The sequence below is a fragment of the Aedes albopictus genome, chromosome 3, assembly GCF_035046485.1.
Source record: "Aedes albopictus strain Foshan chromosome 3, AalbF5, whole genome shotgun sequence".
Classification (NCBI taxonomy): domain Eukaryota; kingdom Metazoa; phylum Arthropoda; class Insecta; order Diptera; family Culicidae; genus Aedes; species Aedes albopictus.
Window position 1 is genome coordinate 47,788,756 of NC_085138.1, and position 17,900 is coordinate 47,806,655.

The 17,900-nt window shown below is 42.3% G+C and overlaps 1 protein-coding gene across 21 annotated transcripts in view; it reads left to right on the forward strand.

Annotated features, from left to right (window-relative positions):
• The window catches only part of LOC109405842 (low-density lipoprotein receptor), a 1,187,857-nt gene that overhangs the window by 1,161,386 nt on the left and 8,571 nt on the right, over positions 1-17,900 (forward strand). The window contains exon 17 of one of the 21 annotated variants that reach the window (XR_009999021.1): positions 10,777-10,870. The exons of 19 other annotated variants lie outside the window; for them this stretch is intronic. Coding sequence is in view for 1 of the 2 variants with exons in the window: in XM_062858856.1 (XP_062714840.1) it covers positions 10,805-10,834 (30 nt within the window). In the remaining variant the exon portion in view is untranslated. The remainder of the gene's footprint in view (positions 1-10,776; positions 10,871-17,900) is intronic. One more of the 21 variants, XM_062858856.1, reaches the window with a different exon arrangement.

A 17,900-nucleotide genomic window follows, 5' to 3' on the forward strand; every position in this document is an offset into this window, starting at 1 on the left:
GAACGTCAGCGGAATCATGTCAACTCTCAAGATGCTGTTCGGACAACCGGAGGTAATCGTACACTCGATGATGTCGAAGATCAGCTCTTTACCCGCACTGAGAGAGGACAAATTGGAATCCATAATAGACTTCGCTGTCAGTGTTCAAAACTTCTGTGCAACCGTAGACGCGTGTGGATTGGAGGAATACTTCTACAACATGACCTTCCTCCATCAACTCGTGAACAAGTTACCCCCATCAATCAAATTGAATTGGGCACAGTATCGATTATCGCTACCAACGGTCAACTTGTCGTCTTTCAGTAGCTGGCTCTACTCTCTGGCAGAAGCTGCTAGCGCCGTTACCATCCCAAACACCTCTTTCGAATTCCATTCCTCTCGTAGGGATTCACGTGCGCCCAAGAGGAGCAACATATTCGTCAGCACTCATTCAGAGGAAGCCACATCAGGTCATCACTACGCAGCACCGTTAAACGCGAAAAGTGTGGTCGAAAGCTGCTTAGTATGCAAAGGCAGCTGTAATTCAATCAGCAAATGTGAACGTTTCCTGGAATTCTGTCGCGATTCTCGCTGGGCGACTGTTCGAGATCTAGGCCTCTGTCGCCGATGTCTACGCCAGCATAAGGGTGGATGTCAAGCCAGACCATGTGGAAAAAATGGCTGCGAGTTGAAGCACCACGAATTGCTGCACAACGACCAGAAAAGTGCACCGCCATCATCAAATGCCTCTCCTTGCGATTCGAGGAAATCATCTCCAAATCAGCATCAAGAATCCTCGTCACATGCGGTGCCAGAATCGACCGAGCACGGCTGCCATAGTCACCAGGTCAAATCTAGTCAGGTGTTGTTCCGTTATCTACCCGTAGTTCTGCATGGAAAGCACCGATCGATCGAGACATTCGCTTTTCTGGACGACGGATCCGAGCTCACCCTGCTGGACAAGGAATTGGCGGATGACCTGCAGTTGGAGGGAGAAGAATCGCCGCTATGCCTGCTGTGGACGGGAGGAGCGAAGCGTCGGGAAGATGGCTCAAAATGCGTTCAGCTCGAGGTTACTGCAAAGCACAATGATTCCAAGAAATACACCATGCATGCGGTACGAACAGTTGGTGAACTACTTCTTCCAACACAGACTCTCAACTTCGACGAGCTGTCTGAGCGATATCCGCATTTCAAAGGCCTGCCGATCACCTCCTATCAAGATGTCCGACCGCGAATTCTCATCGGTATGAAAGATCAGCATCTTAGCCTTGTACAGAAGAGCCGTGAAGGAGCACTACATGAGCCGATCGCTGTCAAAACTCGACTGGGATGGACGATTTGTGGAGGAGGGAATCCCGACAACTCCGCTAACCTGGTTCACTCGGTATTCCACATCCACGCTTGCGACTCGGTTGCGGATGAAGATCTACATAAGATGATGAAGGAGTACTTCTCGATAGACAGTTTGGGAGTTGTTCAGCCGAAGAGTCGCCTACAATCGGCAGAAGAAGAGCGAGCACAGGTTCTACTCGAAACCCGCACAGTGCTTAAGGAAAGTCGCTACGAAACGGGGCTTTTGTGGCGTTATGATGACGTTCGTCTACCCGATAGCTATTCAATGGCCCTCCGTCGATTACAATGTCTCCAAAAGAGAATGGAAAAGGATCCACGACTAGCAGACGCTCTTAACCAGAAGATTTCCGAATTTATCACGAAAGGGTACGCTAGGAAACTGACTGAAGAGGAATTGAGCCAAGTCTTCCCTCGTGTTTGGTATCTACCCATATTTCCCGTTACAAACATACACAAGCCTGGGAAATTAAGGATGGTGTGGGACGCCGCCGCAGTTTCCCACGGAGTGTCCTTGAATTCTGCGTTACTCAAGGGTCCCGATCATCTGTGCGAGCTATTTGCAATCCTGATCCAATTTCGTGAAGGGCGGATCGGTCTAACCGGTGACGTGCGAGAAATGTTTCTGCAAGTCCTCATGCGCTCCGAAGACCAACAATGCCAACGTTTTCTTTGGTATGACGAAGCTGGAACTCTCTCTGTTTATGTGCTGCAAGTGATGACATTCGGGGCCTGCTGTTCTCCTTCCTGTGCCCAATTCGTGAAGAATCTAAACGCCGAACGGTTCAAAGGAGAATACCCAGCGGCCGTTGACGCAATCCAAAAACGCCATTACGTCGACGACATGCTAGTGAGTGTGGAGACTGAAGAGGAGGCAAGCCAACTTGCTCAGCAGGTGAAAAAAGTGCATGCGGAAGGCGGCTTCGAGATCCGTAATTGGATAAGCAACTCCAAACAAGTCGTTGATGCCTTACAAGAGAAACCAATAGACGAGAAGAGCCTCGACTTGTCGCCGGAGATGGCCACAGAGAAGGTGCTTGGCATGTGGTGGTGCACAGATTTGGATGTTTTTACCTTCAAGGTAGGATGGGACCGTTACGGACAAGATTTGTTAAAGGGGAAGCGTCGTCCCACAAAGAGAGAAATGCTGCGGGTGCTCATGTCTGTATTTGATCCGCTAGGACTAATTGCCCAGTTCCTCATGTTTCTTAAAATTCTGCTCCAAGACGTGTGGCGCTCGGGAATAGACTGGGATGACCAAGTCAACGATGTTACCTTTGAAAGATGGCAAACGTGGCTCAAAGTCCTTCCCAACATCGAATGCATCACCATTCCTCGGTGCTACTATAGTCGGCGGATCGCTGAAACCGAAAATATTCAGCTTCATACGTTTGTAGACGCAAGCGAAAATGGAATTGCCGCTGTCTGCTACCTGCGATTCAACTGTGATGATAACGTGGAATGCAGCCTTGTAGCAGCAAAAACCAGAGTAGCACCATTGAAGTTTCTCTCCATTCCAAGATTAGAGCTTCAAGCGGCTTTGGTCGGTGCCCGGCTAGCTCGATCAGTATTGAAATCTCTCTCAATCCAGAGCTCTCGTCAAATCTTCTGGTCTGATTCACAAGACGTCCTGTTCTGGATCCAATCTGACCACCGCCGGTATTCACCTTTTGTGGCGTTCCGGGTTAGTGAAATTCTCGATATAACAGATGTACCTGAATGGCGATACGTTCCTACCAACCTAAACGTGGCGGATGACGGTACAAAATGGAAAGGGTTGCCAGACCTACACCCTGAAGCGAGATGGTTCAACGGTCCATCATTTCTTTATTTCTCGGAGAATCACTGGCCACAGCCGCTGAAGAGTTCAAACACTGCAGATTTGGAGCTCCGTCCAAGTGCAATGTCGCACTTTATCGCACCTGATCCTGTTGTACAATTCAGTAACTTTTCCAGTTGGGATCGATTGATTCGAGTTGTCGCCTTTGTGAAAAGATTCGCTACGAATTTGAAGCTGAAAACCAAGCAGAAGTCGACGATTAGTGGCCCTCTCACGAACCAAGAGCTACTATTTGCCGAAACATATATTCTCCGTCAAACTCAATTGGAAACATACTCTGACGAAATCGCCCTTCTCAAAAAATCACAGGAAAATCCGCAGTTATCCAAGACACCATTACTAAAAACAAGCTCACTGTACCAAAAATCGCCATGGTTGGACCAGTACGGAGTTTTGAGAATGCGTGGCCGCATTGCTAGCTGTGGTTACGCAACCGAAGCCGCAAAAACCCCTGTTATACTCCCACGTGACCACCCTACCACTAAGTTAATGATTGCACACTACCACCAAAAATATCACCACAAAAACCACGAGACTGTAATCAATGAGATTCGTCAGAAATATAGTATTCCGAAACTCCGCATGACCTATATTAAAACCCGAAACCACTGTCAACGCTGTAAGAACGACCGAGCAGCTCCACGAGTGCCGATTATGGCCGATCTGCCGGCAGCCCGACTTGATGCCTTCACTCGCCCATTCACGCACGTGGGTGTTGACTTTTTTGGACCTTACGAGATAGTTATCGGCCGTCGAACGGAGAAACGTTGGGGTATGCTGGCTACCTGCCTCACGACCCGCGCAATTCATATTGAAGTCGTCCATACCCTCAACACCGGTTCATGCGTGATGGCGCTGCGAAACTTCATATCAAGGAGAGGAAGACCGAGGACGATCTACAGCGACCGAGGTACGAATTTCGTAGGGGCAAACCGAGAGATCAGAGAAGCAGAGAATTCAGTCAACCTTGAGGAGTTTATGAGTGAATTCATCGACACCGAGACCACTTGGGAATTTCTTCCACCTGCCTCGCCACACATGGGTGGCAGCTGGGAAAGATTGATCGGCTGCGTAAAGAAGAATTTGATGATGGTTCTTCCCATGAGAAAGTTAACTGACGAAGTTCTGCGGAACCTGCTGATCGAAATTGAAAACACTGTGAACTCTCGACCTCTGACACACGTGCCTCTGGATGATGATTCAGCTCCCGCATTGACACCCAACCACTTCTTGCTTGGGTCGTCGAATGGAGTGAAACCAATCAGCACCTTTGACGACAGCAGTGAAGTTCTTCGGCAGTGCTGGAGGTTGTCTCAACTTCAAGCCAACCGGTTCTGGAAAAGGTGGATCAGTGATTATCTACCCGAAATAACCCGCCGCACCAAATGGTTCACAGACACGAAGCCAATAGAATGCGACGATGTAGTAGTAATTGTGGATCCTAAACTTCCCCGAAATTGTTGGCCAAGGGGCAGAATCATCTGTACGCATCATGGACGTGATGGCCGACCTCGGTCGGCGACCGTGAGAACTGCAACAGGTGTCTACGAGCGTCCGGTAGCCAAGTTAGCCGTGCTGGATGTACGGCGCGTATCGGAGTAAGCTGGCCAGCCGGCCATCGTACCTGGGGGGACTGTTGGCGAATATACGCCACCGCGCCTCTATAGTATCGGTGTCTATAGACGACCGATGATTGTACCCCTCACCGATACGTGTGGAAAGAACGGAACGGACCGGGCTGACAGTCTTCTATTGTCAGACCGGTGAGCGGATAAAGGGACAACAGAACGTATGTAGATGAAAAAGCGAAGTTGATTGTGAATTCGATGCCGTAAATGTGCTTATATAAAAAATTGAATTTAGTAGTTAATTATTACAAAACACCCTATACTAAATCGTGAATTACATCTAGGTATAAAAGGAACCTATCTGTCGAAGAGGAATCATGCACTTAAGTTAAACAAATAGAGTAAAACCTATGAACTAGTGGGCTCGGTAGTAGTACGGCTAGGAATCAGCTCAAATCTGTATTGCATGAGCAAAACGTAAAAACGACAACTAGACATTAGACTGGCTCAAAAACTGATAGACTGGACTCGACACGAAACGGGACTAAACGTAAGTTTATCACTGTAAAAACTAACAAGTAGCACTACACGCTAAAACACAACACTTGAATTTGTTAACAATGAGAATTTTTTCACAGGAAAATAATAATTATCCGGACTGTAACAAAAACCCAGTTTCGGTTGTTTTATTCCCGGAATTATTATTACGGAATACCCCTAGTTGGTTGGCAATTTCCAACAATCCTGTTTGACACCGGAAAGTGTCAACAAACCCATTCCAGCAGATACCTAGAAGCAGTATCTTATTTATCATATATCCTCTAACTCGGTGAAATAGTTGAGTGGTAAGGGATACGCCTCACAATCAGCGTAAGGGATACGCCTCACAATTGCTAGACCTACTTTCAAGCTGGGCGGCTATTTTGCAGCGTGGAAAGGATGTAATTTGTACATCACTTTTACCACGCGACTGATGTGCAGCGAAAATGATGCGATATCACAAGATTTTTTTTGCTGTGTAAGCACCAACTGAACAACCAGCAGGATAGGATGCAAGGTAGCTAAGAAATTGCGGTGAACGTAAAGTGGATGGCAGCGTCTAATAGGAGACTCGACTGTAGTTCTTGACAACGCGATGTACTCCGCTTTGCAAGTTGAAAGCGCCACAACTTCTTGTCGCTTGCAGTTCCACGAAATCGTTCCTCTCATCTTGCTGAAGACGTAACCACATAGGTTTCTTCAATCCGTATCCGTATATATCCAGCAAGCTACAGATTGGCAGTTACCGAATACTCTAAACGATTGTTAAAATTGCTCTTAAGATAGAGTATGATGCGCTTCACCGCCTCCCAGTGTCTACGGCCAGGGTTACAAGCCAACAGGAGGAAGTCATCCACATAAATCGTCACAAAGATCATCTTTTCCTCGTCAATCTTGAAATATAAACACGGGTCAAACGAAGAACGTACCAATCCAATTTATCGTAATGTTTGATTCAGTTGAAGTCTAGGGGCAAGTTGCTCAGAATTCCCCACAATTTCTCAGATTTTCTCCCGTTAGCACCAAGGTGGCCAGGTTACACTTCATCAGTTCCAAAACGAAAAGTGTTACATGTGCTGAAGGAAAACATTGACATTCAACGAAAATACAAATTTCAAATGGAGTCGTTCAGATTTTTTCAGAGCTGCTTCCGTTAGCACAGTGTCTTGCACAATCTTGTGCATAATGCACCATTACTCGCGATATAAACATTCGAATATACACGCTAAAACCGCTTGTTTACCAAGGTAACTAGTAAACCTAACTGAATTGCCGTATTCACGATTTTGCGGACGCAGGAGCTGATTTTGTGAATGTGTAAGTGTTACACATTTTTGGTGTAGTTCGGAAATTATGCACTTTAGTGCTGAGCGGTCTTAGCGTGTACTTCAGGTCAGGCTTCGTCCGATTCCGCGCTTATTCCGGCCTATACTCTATTGTTCGGGTTAGGGATATGTTCACCAGATAAGCAGCTGTAAAAACGGCTTCAGCCCAAACCTTTTTTGGAAGTCCCCATTCAGCATCGACCTCGCTTTTTCCACTTACATTCTGTTCATTCGCTCTGCCTTTCCCTTCTGTTCTGGTGTGTAGGGACAGGTCGTTTGATCGATCACACCGTCTCGCTCGAGACTTCTCTTCATCGTCGAATTCATGAACTCGGTGCCACTATCCGTTCGAATTTTGATCTTACGTCCAGTCTGTCGTTTAACTTGTGCTTAGAACCACTCGTACACTCTACCGGTCCGCAAACATCGGAATGCACCAAGTCCAACGAACTATAACGGAAAGAACTTCGTGTGTGTTTACCTTGATCGCATGCAATGCTGTCCGCTGTTGCATCAAGCCGCTGTGGCATAGAGGCTTGCATCAATAACATAACCTCATCGAATTCCCATACGATTTGTAAACATTGCCCTCAAATTTTTTTTGAGGGCAAGGACGGCTTTATGGACCGACGCCGAAAGAAAGAAAGAGAAGGATATAATGATGACGTCAGCGTGCAAGCGCTCATTCTGTCCACTATCGTAGGAAGCTTGGTCGAATACTAACTGATTCAAATGTCCAACTCCTAAATCGTCGAAATCAAAACATGACGCCGGAAGCGAGCACCCATCAGCATTATGGGGACGCCGACGATGGGAACATTCACAACAACATCCAAGCGCATCGCTTCATCCGTCTTTCTTGCCGCCTTCTTCGACGCAACGACGGGTAGCGGATCATTTTCACACCGAATGGGTTTCAATTGAAATTTTCAAATAGTCTAAAATGTAGGTATGTTAGTTTGATTTTTTTTTTATGACAAATTCAGTAAAATATGCATAGCATACATAAACATTACACACCAGCTGTTACACTTAAACTCATTAAGGACAAACGTCTTGAAATCCCGCTTCAACAGTGCATCAGAACTTCAGATGCACAAATCTCAAGAAGCAAGCTTCAAACAATAGTGAATTTTATTATTCTGTTCTTTCTCACTTGTAAAAAGCTTAAAATAAGAAGCTCTGGTGCGTTGGTTTTGTTTACGAAGAGATTTGTGCTTTCGAAATCGTAAGTAGGTGCCAAAGTCGGCCATTTTAGGGATTCTAACAAATCTGTCCTTAATTGAGTTATAACAGAGAAATTCATTCGATGTTGAACGGGCGTGCGTGAGCATGTGAGTGTGAAACAAAGTATTAAGCATCTGCGACTACGCAGCGCCGTCGGTTCATCGGTGACGATGACAGTCGGACTGAGCGATGACGCCGGCGTCTTGTTTCCATTGACGATTGAAAACATTGTTTACAAACTTCATCTGAAAATTTCGATTGAAATTGAAAATGTAGGGCTCTTGATGTATTCGGGCAATCCTTTCAGCAGCGATTGACTTCAAAACCGATTTCGCTCAAATCATCTGCTGTTGTTACCAACTTATCGACGTAATCTTCCAAAGTATCACATTCTTCTAACTTAATCGTTGTCAACTTGTCCAGAAGACCAAATCTTCGAATCAGCCCGTTGTCCAGGAAAGCTCGCTGCAGTTTCTCCCATGCTTGTCGAGCGGTTTCCGCACGCTTGCCCAAACTATCACCAGCGCCATCACCAAAATCACGCGAAGATGAAGATGAATTTCGGCACCCCGATGGGAATAAAGCCGAGGAGCATGTGCGAACGTTTGGTGACAGTTCAATTGATCCACACACCAGATTGCACTCCTTATTGCTCATTCGTGTGAAAATTTCAAAGAGCATCACCCTACTTTAATCCATCCAAGGACACAAACGAGGTAGACACTTCGTCAGTGATCTGAATGCTTGATTTTGAACCAACCAGCGTTGTGCGTATCAGCCTCATTAATTTTGCCAGAAAACCATGTTCTGATATTATCTGCCAAAGCTCAAATTTTTTCACTCAATCGTACAGATGGTGAGTCTACAGGGTAGACCGAAGCAGGACTTCTCAAGAGGTCTCAGTCTGTTGAAAAGGACACGCGACAGTATCTTATATGTCGAGTTTAATCCTCGAGTGATCGCGCTGTTGCATTTTGTACAACACGTTGGAAAAATCTCGCTTTTTGTACTCAGCATTAGCGTGGTTCTGGCGGTGGTGGACAACCGCGCGAGTTAGGGAAGGTTAACAGGGTAATCCCTCTGTAATTGGCACACTCTAGTATGTGCCCTTACTTGTAGATTGGGCATAGAAGTCAATCCAACCAGGTGGAAGGCTTCATCCTTCCAAATTTTTCCAATAATGTGGTCGATTGTTTGATGTTGCTGCTCGCTTCCGTGCTTAAGAAGTTCGACCGGGATCTCGTCCTTCTCAACGGCCTTGCTGTTTTTCAGCTCCTTAAGGGCCTTCTTAACCTCATTCAGTGTAGGTAGTTCTACTGCTTGACCGTTATTCATTATGGTAATCCTTTTCCTCATTGCTTCTTCACTTCTACAATTCAACAAATCTTCGAACTTCAGACTCTAGTTTAATTTAAAAACGCTTCACTAATACTTCACTTTTGCAAAAGAAAATAAAAAATGAATAACTCTTTTTAAGAAAAACTAGAAAGGACGGGCAAATTCCTTTTAATTCTACTACTGTAGTAGAATTAAAAGGAGTGTTCCTACTGTAGTAGAATTAAAAGGAATTTGCCCGTCCTTTCTAGTTTTTCTTTAAAAGAGTTATTCATTTTTCATTTTCTTTTGCAAAAGTGAAGTATTAGTGAAGCGTTTTTAAATTAAACTAGAGTCTGAAGTAACAAGTTCTACTAAAAGCTCTAAAGTAATAGTAAAGTGAAATCTTCGAAGTTTCACCTGGCTGTTTTGTCTGTCAGCAAATTTCCTTCCCGGTTTTTACACATGGCGGGCACTGATGTAGTGCCGCGCACTATTGGCAGTTGCAAAAAACCTCCGCATATCGTTCATGTTCATACTGTCTCTCGCTTCAGCAATCACACTTTTTTCGTTCTGTCGTTTATTACATCGATGAATTTGTTTCTCTTCTTCTCTTGCCACCCTGTACCGCTCCTTGTTGAGCCGGGTAACGGCCACTGGCATTGGACATTCTTTTCGCTCGTCACACGTGAGTGTTTGCAGTGATGTGGAAGCCGATCAGTTGTTCAGATCGTCACTAGCTTACCCATATTCGCAACCCAGTTCCCGTTATCGCGCGATATCTTTATTTAACTTCGAGGCTGACTACCATAGCAAGTGTTGTACGGCCACACTTCTGAGGTATAGCTAATACGATACAGCATTTCAGAACATATGCTGTTGAAATTGCTCTACCTTGATCTAGCTGGTGCCAGAAGGACAACGATGCCAAGGCTGCATGCACTATCAGCTAAGCAAGCAACTCTTAGCTGGTAATCTATATATCGACGGACCCGTGTAATCATGAGATAGGATGATTGAAGCTTTTTGTCTGATGTCGACATACCATTTTGCAGAGATTACTCAGTGCATCTAAAGAAAGTCTTGGGATATTGCATAAAGCTTAAAGAAAATCTTACAATGTACTGTTCAATGTCTTAAAGAAGATTTAGGCAGTCGTTAGTACAACTAGATTTGCATTTGGTAAAGAAGAGCTTGGCATGATTTGAAGAACTTTTGAGGAGTTCAGCTGATATGACTGTGTAATTCACCATTATAAGTTGAAGCTCGTCTATTGTAAAAATACAACGAAATATCGTCATCCGTATAGTAATATCATTATCATTCTTCTATTTTGAATATGTTTTCTCTTCCTCATACAAACAAAAAACGCTTCCGTAATAATGCATTCTTCCTCACCAAATCTGATTCAAAATTGGCACTATTTGCACACACAAACTCACTAACAAACTAAATCAAAATCCACCCCGAAATTGGCTCAAATCCGCAAACCTCCCACCATCACTAAAACCCAACAAACGCGAATCTCGCATCCTGGATCCGCGTGGCACAAACACCTTCCGAAATCAACTATACACCGTGTGTGTGCTGATGCTGCTGCTAATAACGATCCGCTTCCACCCCACTCGAGATAAATGCGTTCCATTGTCGTACCTAAGCGACTAAGCACCCTAGTACTCACCGCCTAGAGCGCTCCACTAACCAATCCAGCAAACGGGTGGAAGGTAAGCCGCACTTCACCAGTAGGTACCAGTATATGTAGTACCGACCGAACAATAGTTATATGTGTAATATTAGTTGTACAATCACGTTGTAATATTTGCTCCAAATTCTGTGTGGAGCACCCCTCACCGCACCGCACTCAGCCTTATGTTTAGTAGGTAGTCGTTGTTCGATTTGCTTTGCATGAGTAGCTTCTAGCTTGATTCTTCCGTTCTCTCCGATTCGGTTTTCGCAAATAATCTAGCCGTGAAAACGGCTTAATGGCGGGAATTCATCATAATTTCAGACGGCACAGACAAACTGACGTGATATATCCAGATTTTAATAAAAAATGCTCATTATTTCATCATAGGTAACGAAAAAAAAGTAGAATTGAAAGATCGTCGAAACTAGAGCCGAATGTCATATCATATTTTCGAAAATGTCACAAAATTCTTCTAACTGGCAACACTGCACACAGAGAATCACACAATGCAGTCGTAATACTGAAATTTTGAATATGTGGTGAACATGTGGTTTGATTCAGTGATTCATACAGTAGTTATGAAACACTCTTAAAAGCTGGCAACACTGCCAAAATACAGTATAAGAAGTATAATATTTGTCTACCATTTTTTTTTTGTAAAATTAAGGACCTTACTGCTCTAAAAAACGATGAATATATCGGTTTGTTCCTGTCACAGACAAACGGGCGTAACAACTAGAACGAGTTCCTTGAAAATCTATCGCTCAGTTTACACTGTCGCCACCTGTTGAACATGTTGAACAAAATACAGTTTTGAGCAAAAGACCTATAGATAGCGCTAGTGATAAACGTCAAATCACAAGAAAAACTATGCGCATGCCTCTAGTTGTGAAATTCTCAACCACCTGAATTCAAATCAACCGTTAAAAGCGTAGTCGATGGAAACTTAACCAGTGTTACATCTGGTTAGTATCTGGTTGTCTGTGTCTGTACTATCCTTTCGCAGAAACTCCACATTTAGTTTCCACCAAATATAGAAAATCAGCATTTACAAAAGTTAAGTTCCACACCAAGCAGCAGTATGGTTTGTTTATCCAACTAGGAGTGCCGGAGTAAACAGTTCCTCTAGCTCTCTCGTCAGCATTTCTGGTTTTCGGTATTCATTGGTACCTATTCGTACGTATGTACCTAGGAATATAGGAATGAATGGCCATGTGCTAAGTCTCTGCAAAACACAAACCTTCCCTTGGTGTCTACCTACCGCAGCGCTCTAAATACATGATTAGATGATTCTCTAGGTATACACTCCCGTTCAAAAGCTTGGGGTCACCCCCTCAAAAACATGTCATTTTTTTAGGCTGATATCTCCGCCAATTTGCGTCCGATTTCAAAACCCTAGGTTTCATTCAAAAGATAATAAGTCAAAGAAACTTTGAACATGATTTAAAAGAAACTTTTTCAAAAAAAAATTGTATGTAAACTTAACCCAAAGTTGCCAAATTTTCAAAAATTGAATATAAACTTACGGCAGTGTCGCTGGAAATTGGGTCGATCAAATTTTAAGATGAGAGCGGTAATATTAGCTTTCAACTGCTTTTTACAGAACTTAGCTAAAAAATCTAGAAAAAAAGTTATTAAGTAAATTAATCCTTGATGTCATCGACCAAAAGTTTGGGGTCACCCCTCAAAATGATGTATCGGCCAAAAGTTTGGGGTCACTTTCGTAAAACATGGAAAAGTGATTTGTTGATATCTTTGTCATTTTTCATTCAATTTCAATTCTTCTTGGCTTATTTTAAACAAAATGAATGATACTTACCGCATAGACATTGAACCACACATATTTGTTGAAATTTACATACTAAAACTTAACGTAAAGTTACCTAATTTTTTGAAGCGTGGTAAAATGTGCTAACTTTACATAACATTTTTATATACAAAAATCGTTAAATACGTTAAGTTAATGACATCAAACATAAATTTAGTTAATTATCTTTGAAATGAGCCAAAAAGAATTAAAATTGAACTATAGATGACGAAGATATCAACAAATCACTTTTCCATGTTTTACGAAAGTGACCCCAAACTTTTGGCCGATACATCATATTGAGGGGTGACCCCAAACTTTTGGTCGATGACATCAAGGATTAATTTACTTGATAACTTTTTTTCTAGATTTTTTAGCTAAGTTCTGTAAAAAGCAGTTGAAAGCTAATAGAAAATGGGTCATATTACCGCTCTCATCTTAAAATTTGATCGACCCAATTTCCAGCGACACTGCCGTAAGTTAATATTTATTTTTTAGAAAATTTCGCAACTTTGGGTTAAGTTTACATACATTTTTTTTTTTTGAAAAAGTTTCTTTTAAATCATGTTCAAAGTTTCTTTGACTTATTATCTTTTGAATGAAACTTAGGGTTTTGAAATCGGACGCAAATTGGCGGAGATATGAGCCTAAAAAAATGACATGTTTTTGAGGGGGTGACCCCAAACTTTTGAACGGGAGTGTAGCTAGCTGAGTCCTCTGGATGGAGTTCTGCGTTGCAAATTAGCCATTCAGCTTATTCATAGCGTTTTCCTAGCTGGGTGTTGTTGGTTTTGGTACTGCATGCGAAATGTGTTATTTTGTATTCATTCGTATATTTCATTCGAGGGCTGAACCAAGCTGAGCGCTAGGTGTTTGCAATAATTTCCCTTATGTTAGAGAGTTGCTAATTAGGTCTCGAATTGTACAATCTGGATTTGTTTTGGTTTTGGCCAGCTTTGATTTGCACAATTACTCTAATGAAGTGTTAATGACTATAGTTTATGATTTTTGTTTTCTATGGTATCCGTTGAAATAGTTTACTTTTTATTATGGTCTATAATAACAAAAGAGTGGATCAGTGGTTAAGAATAGTTTGAGAACTCCTGTTTTAATTAATTTCTGTATTGCATTGTTTCTTATTTCTTATATTGCTGCATGCATTGGCGCAGCTAACTTTTTCTTTTTTCTTACTCTTCTTCTTTATGGCTACGTCCCCACTGAGACTTTGCCTGCCTCGCTTCAACTTAATGTTCTTTGAGCACTTCCACAGTTATAAATTGAAGGGCTTCCTTTGCCTGCCTTTGCCAGGCAAGTACAATGATACACTATGCCCAGAGAGACGAGAAAAAATGGCCGACCGGAACGGGAACCGAACCCGCCGTCTCCGGATTGGCGATCCATAGCCTTAACCACTAGGCTAATTAGAGACCCCTTACTCACTCTCCTAAATAAACACGAGACAGAGCGGGATGCAACAGGGGGTCCGAACCCCCTCTTTTATCCTTCTCTTTCTCGTGTGAGAAAGAAAGAAAAAGCTAGCTACGCCAATGGCTGCATGCCATTGTGCAGTGAGAAAAAATGGTATAAACTGAGAATACAGTCGGTCTCCTAAAAGACGCTGCCAACCACTTTACTGCCTACACTGAAAGATAGCTTGCGGTTGAAATTACTATTCTGAGGGTCAATTTAAATGCACAACGCCACTAAATTTGTGCAGACTGAATTTCGTTTCAATTCAACAGATTAATGTTTACCCGATTTACAATTAAAAAAAATTCTGATAGCAACCGGATTCGAACCAAGAACCTTGAGATCACCAGGCTCGCACACTACCACAAAGCTATCGAACCGGTTGATATGAGACGAAACAAAGTGCTCACAAGAAGCGATGGTGTGTCGATGATCATGTTTTGCCATGGTAAATATGAAAACATTTTCTTGTTGGTCATTACTGCAAAGTGTCTTTCAGTGCATGTTTGCATCGTCGACGAAACCACCATCACCAATATCAGAGCATACACAAGCTAATATCTAACGCATGTGAATATTTCTAACAAGTTTTATTAAGTAAAATACAGGATTTAATCGTTAGTTAGATGTCAACGTGAAAAAAAACTTGAATTTCATATTATTCATTGATAAAAGCAATGAAAAGTAAAGATAACCGTACACATCGTAGTTGCTACACTGAAAGACAGCTTGCAGTAATTCTTTATTACAACAACGAACCTAACCTCAAAATGACTGACAATTCACAGGTCATTTTGACAGATGTAACATGAGCATGAAAAGGACGGCAACAAGATCGATAAAGTAGATTTTTTTTATCTGTTTTAACGAGATTTTTAGCCTTAGGCTAGTTCATCTCGGGACCCACGCTTTACTTTTCTTCCGAAGAAAGAATCTACATTTTGTGACTTTTGTCGGGAGTGGGATTCGATCCAGGTCCTCGGCGTGATAGTCATGTGCTCTAACCATCACACCAGGTCCGCTCCACAGTAGAATATATTATCCGTCTTTATCGTGCATGTGTGTGGTCTGTCAAAATGAGCTGATAAGTGTCAAACATTTTCATGGCTAGCTTACTTATCCAGCCTTTTCATGAGAGTTCCACAAGAGGAATTTACGAGGGTCTCCTGGAGGAATTTGTGGAAAAAATCTAGAAGAACTTTTCCTACACGATTTCCCCAAAATTCCTTCGGAAATTCCTCAGGAATTTCCCCAGGACTTTCTCGGGAACTCCACCAAAAGTGCCTCTGGAATTCGTCTAGAAGTTTCTCGGGGATTCCTTCAGAAGCACTTCGAGATTTTTTTCCATGAGCTCTTCGGGCATTCCTCCAGGAGAACCTCGGAAATTTCTCCAGGTGTTCCTTAGAAATTCTTCCAGGAATTCCGCTAGGCGTTCCTCCTTAAGTTCGCCGGGAGCTCTTGCTGGAGATCCCAGGAATTTCTCCAGCAGTTCATCGGGAATTTCACCAGTGGTTCCTCGTGAGTTCATCCAGGAATTCCTCCAAAAGTTCTTCTAGATTTTTTCCACAAATTCCTCGGGAATTCCTCCAAGAGATCTCCGAAAATTCCTCCAGGGGAACATCTTCTGTGAAATTCGCATGAAAAGGATGAGTTTTTGATTTTTTTTTTTTGAATTGCCGGCGAAATCCTGGTAGCATTTCCATGGATATCTGGGAATTTCCGTTGAATTATTCCCAGGGACAGTAAGGTCTCCAGTTAGCCTAGTGGTTAAGGCTATGGATCGCCAATCCGGAGACGGCGGGTTCGATTCCCGTTCCGGTCGGGAAAATTTTCTCGATTCCCTGGGCATAGTGTATGATTGTACTTGCCTCACAATACACAAATTCATGCAATGGCAGGCAAAGAAAGCCCTTCAATTAATAACTGTGGAAGTGCTCAAAGAACACTAAGTCGAAGCGAGGCAGGCCAAGTCCCAGTGGGGACGTCGTGCCATAAAGAAGAAGAAGAAGAAGAAGAAGAAGAAGAACGTAAGGACATTTGTGGGAATATTCAGGAAGGGTTCTTGGAGAAAAATTTGAGATTTTCTGAAGTAATTTTTGTGGAAATCGTGGATGAGAATTTCAGATAAATAATGGAGGAATTTTCAAGAAAGTCTGAGAAATTCCCAGGAAAATCCTTGAGGCATTTTCACTTAAATTCTTGGTGAATCTTTCTATGAAACCCGTGGAACTTCTGAAAGTATCCATGAGGAACCAAAGGAGGGATTCCCATAGAAATTTCTTGTTTTTATCCCCGTTGAAGAAGTTCCTAAAGCTCTGCTACAAGACATTCTGGAACTCGTACCAATATTCCTAGAAAACCTCTTGGAGAAATTCTTCAGGAAGTCCTGCAGAAATTTCCGAGAAACTGCTGCAGAAATTCTGAGGAACTCATGGAGGAATTTCCGGGGAATTTCTTGAGGTATTCACGAGAAACTACTGTAAACATATTTAAAAAAAACTCCAGGAGGAAACACCGAGGAACTCCTGTGGAACTTCTGGGAAATTCCCGAGAAAATCCTGGAGAAATTGCTGTATAACTCTTGAAGGAATTTCCTAGGAATTTCTGTGGACATTATCGAGGAACTCCATGAAGAATTTCCGAGGATCTCCTGGATAAGTTTCTGTGGATCTCTTAGAGATTTTGTCGGGAAGTGCCATACAAAATCCGAGAAACTGCTGCAACAATTCTTGGGAAACTCCTGGAGAAATTCACGAAGACCTGCTGGAGCTCCCGAGATTTCCTCCAGAAGTTCCCCGGATTTTTTCCCATGATTTCCCAACAAATGCCTCCAGTAGTTTTTCGCAAATTCCTTCTCCTGAACAAATTCTCCGGAAACTAGGTACTGTTTTACTTTTTTATGGGAACCGATTGTTTTGTGCTTCTCATGTCATTAAAACATAGGTACTTTTTGAACGTTGAAAAAAGTAATCATGGATTGAAACTTTTTGGATCTTTCTAGAAAAAATATATTTTTTTTACATCAATGTCATAAAATTTTAGTGTTGATATCCAAAGATTTTCTGCTGTTCTCAAGATATTTCTATAGTTTTCATCAATATTTTTGTAAGATATTGCCTATTGCTAGTTTTTGTCGTTTCAGTGCGCGTTAATATTTTTGTCAATAAGATATGTTAGAGTCTATTTGGATTGAAAAAAATAACATATAGGGGAAATTACCTATTCTCGGCCGTTTTGTTCTCTTCGTCTAAGGGGGTTTTTTGAAACCTATTGAACTCAGAGTTGGTCTCAAATCCTTCCCAACTAAGCTGAATTATATGGCCAAGTTTCAGGTAATTTGGCTGACAAAAACCCCCCATGACGAAGAGAACAAACCTGCCGATAATACCCATTGTCACCCTATAGTAATTTTTGTATGATTCGTAAATTTGACTTATTTTCCTCTATATGGGTGAAAATGTTAAACCAGTATAACTTTATTTATCGTGCGAAAATATTACATTTGACAGCGTTGTATCAAGTATCCATATATTGTTGATTAACGTTCAAAATTTCATTCAATTCGGTTCACTGGTTTCCGAGATATGACAGTTCAAAAATAAGTTGTCTAAAAAATAGTGTTTTACCAGAACGGTTCAAACTTCGCGGAAGATTAATCAATCGAGCTCAAATTTGTACCAATCATGCACATATATAGTAGGTGAACAAAAAGTCAAAATTTGAGAATTTTCGATGCACTATATGAAAAGTTGAACATGTTTGTGAGAAAAAAAAGGTTGCCTTTGAGATA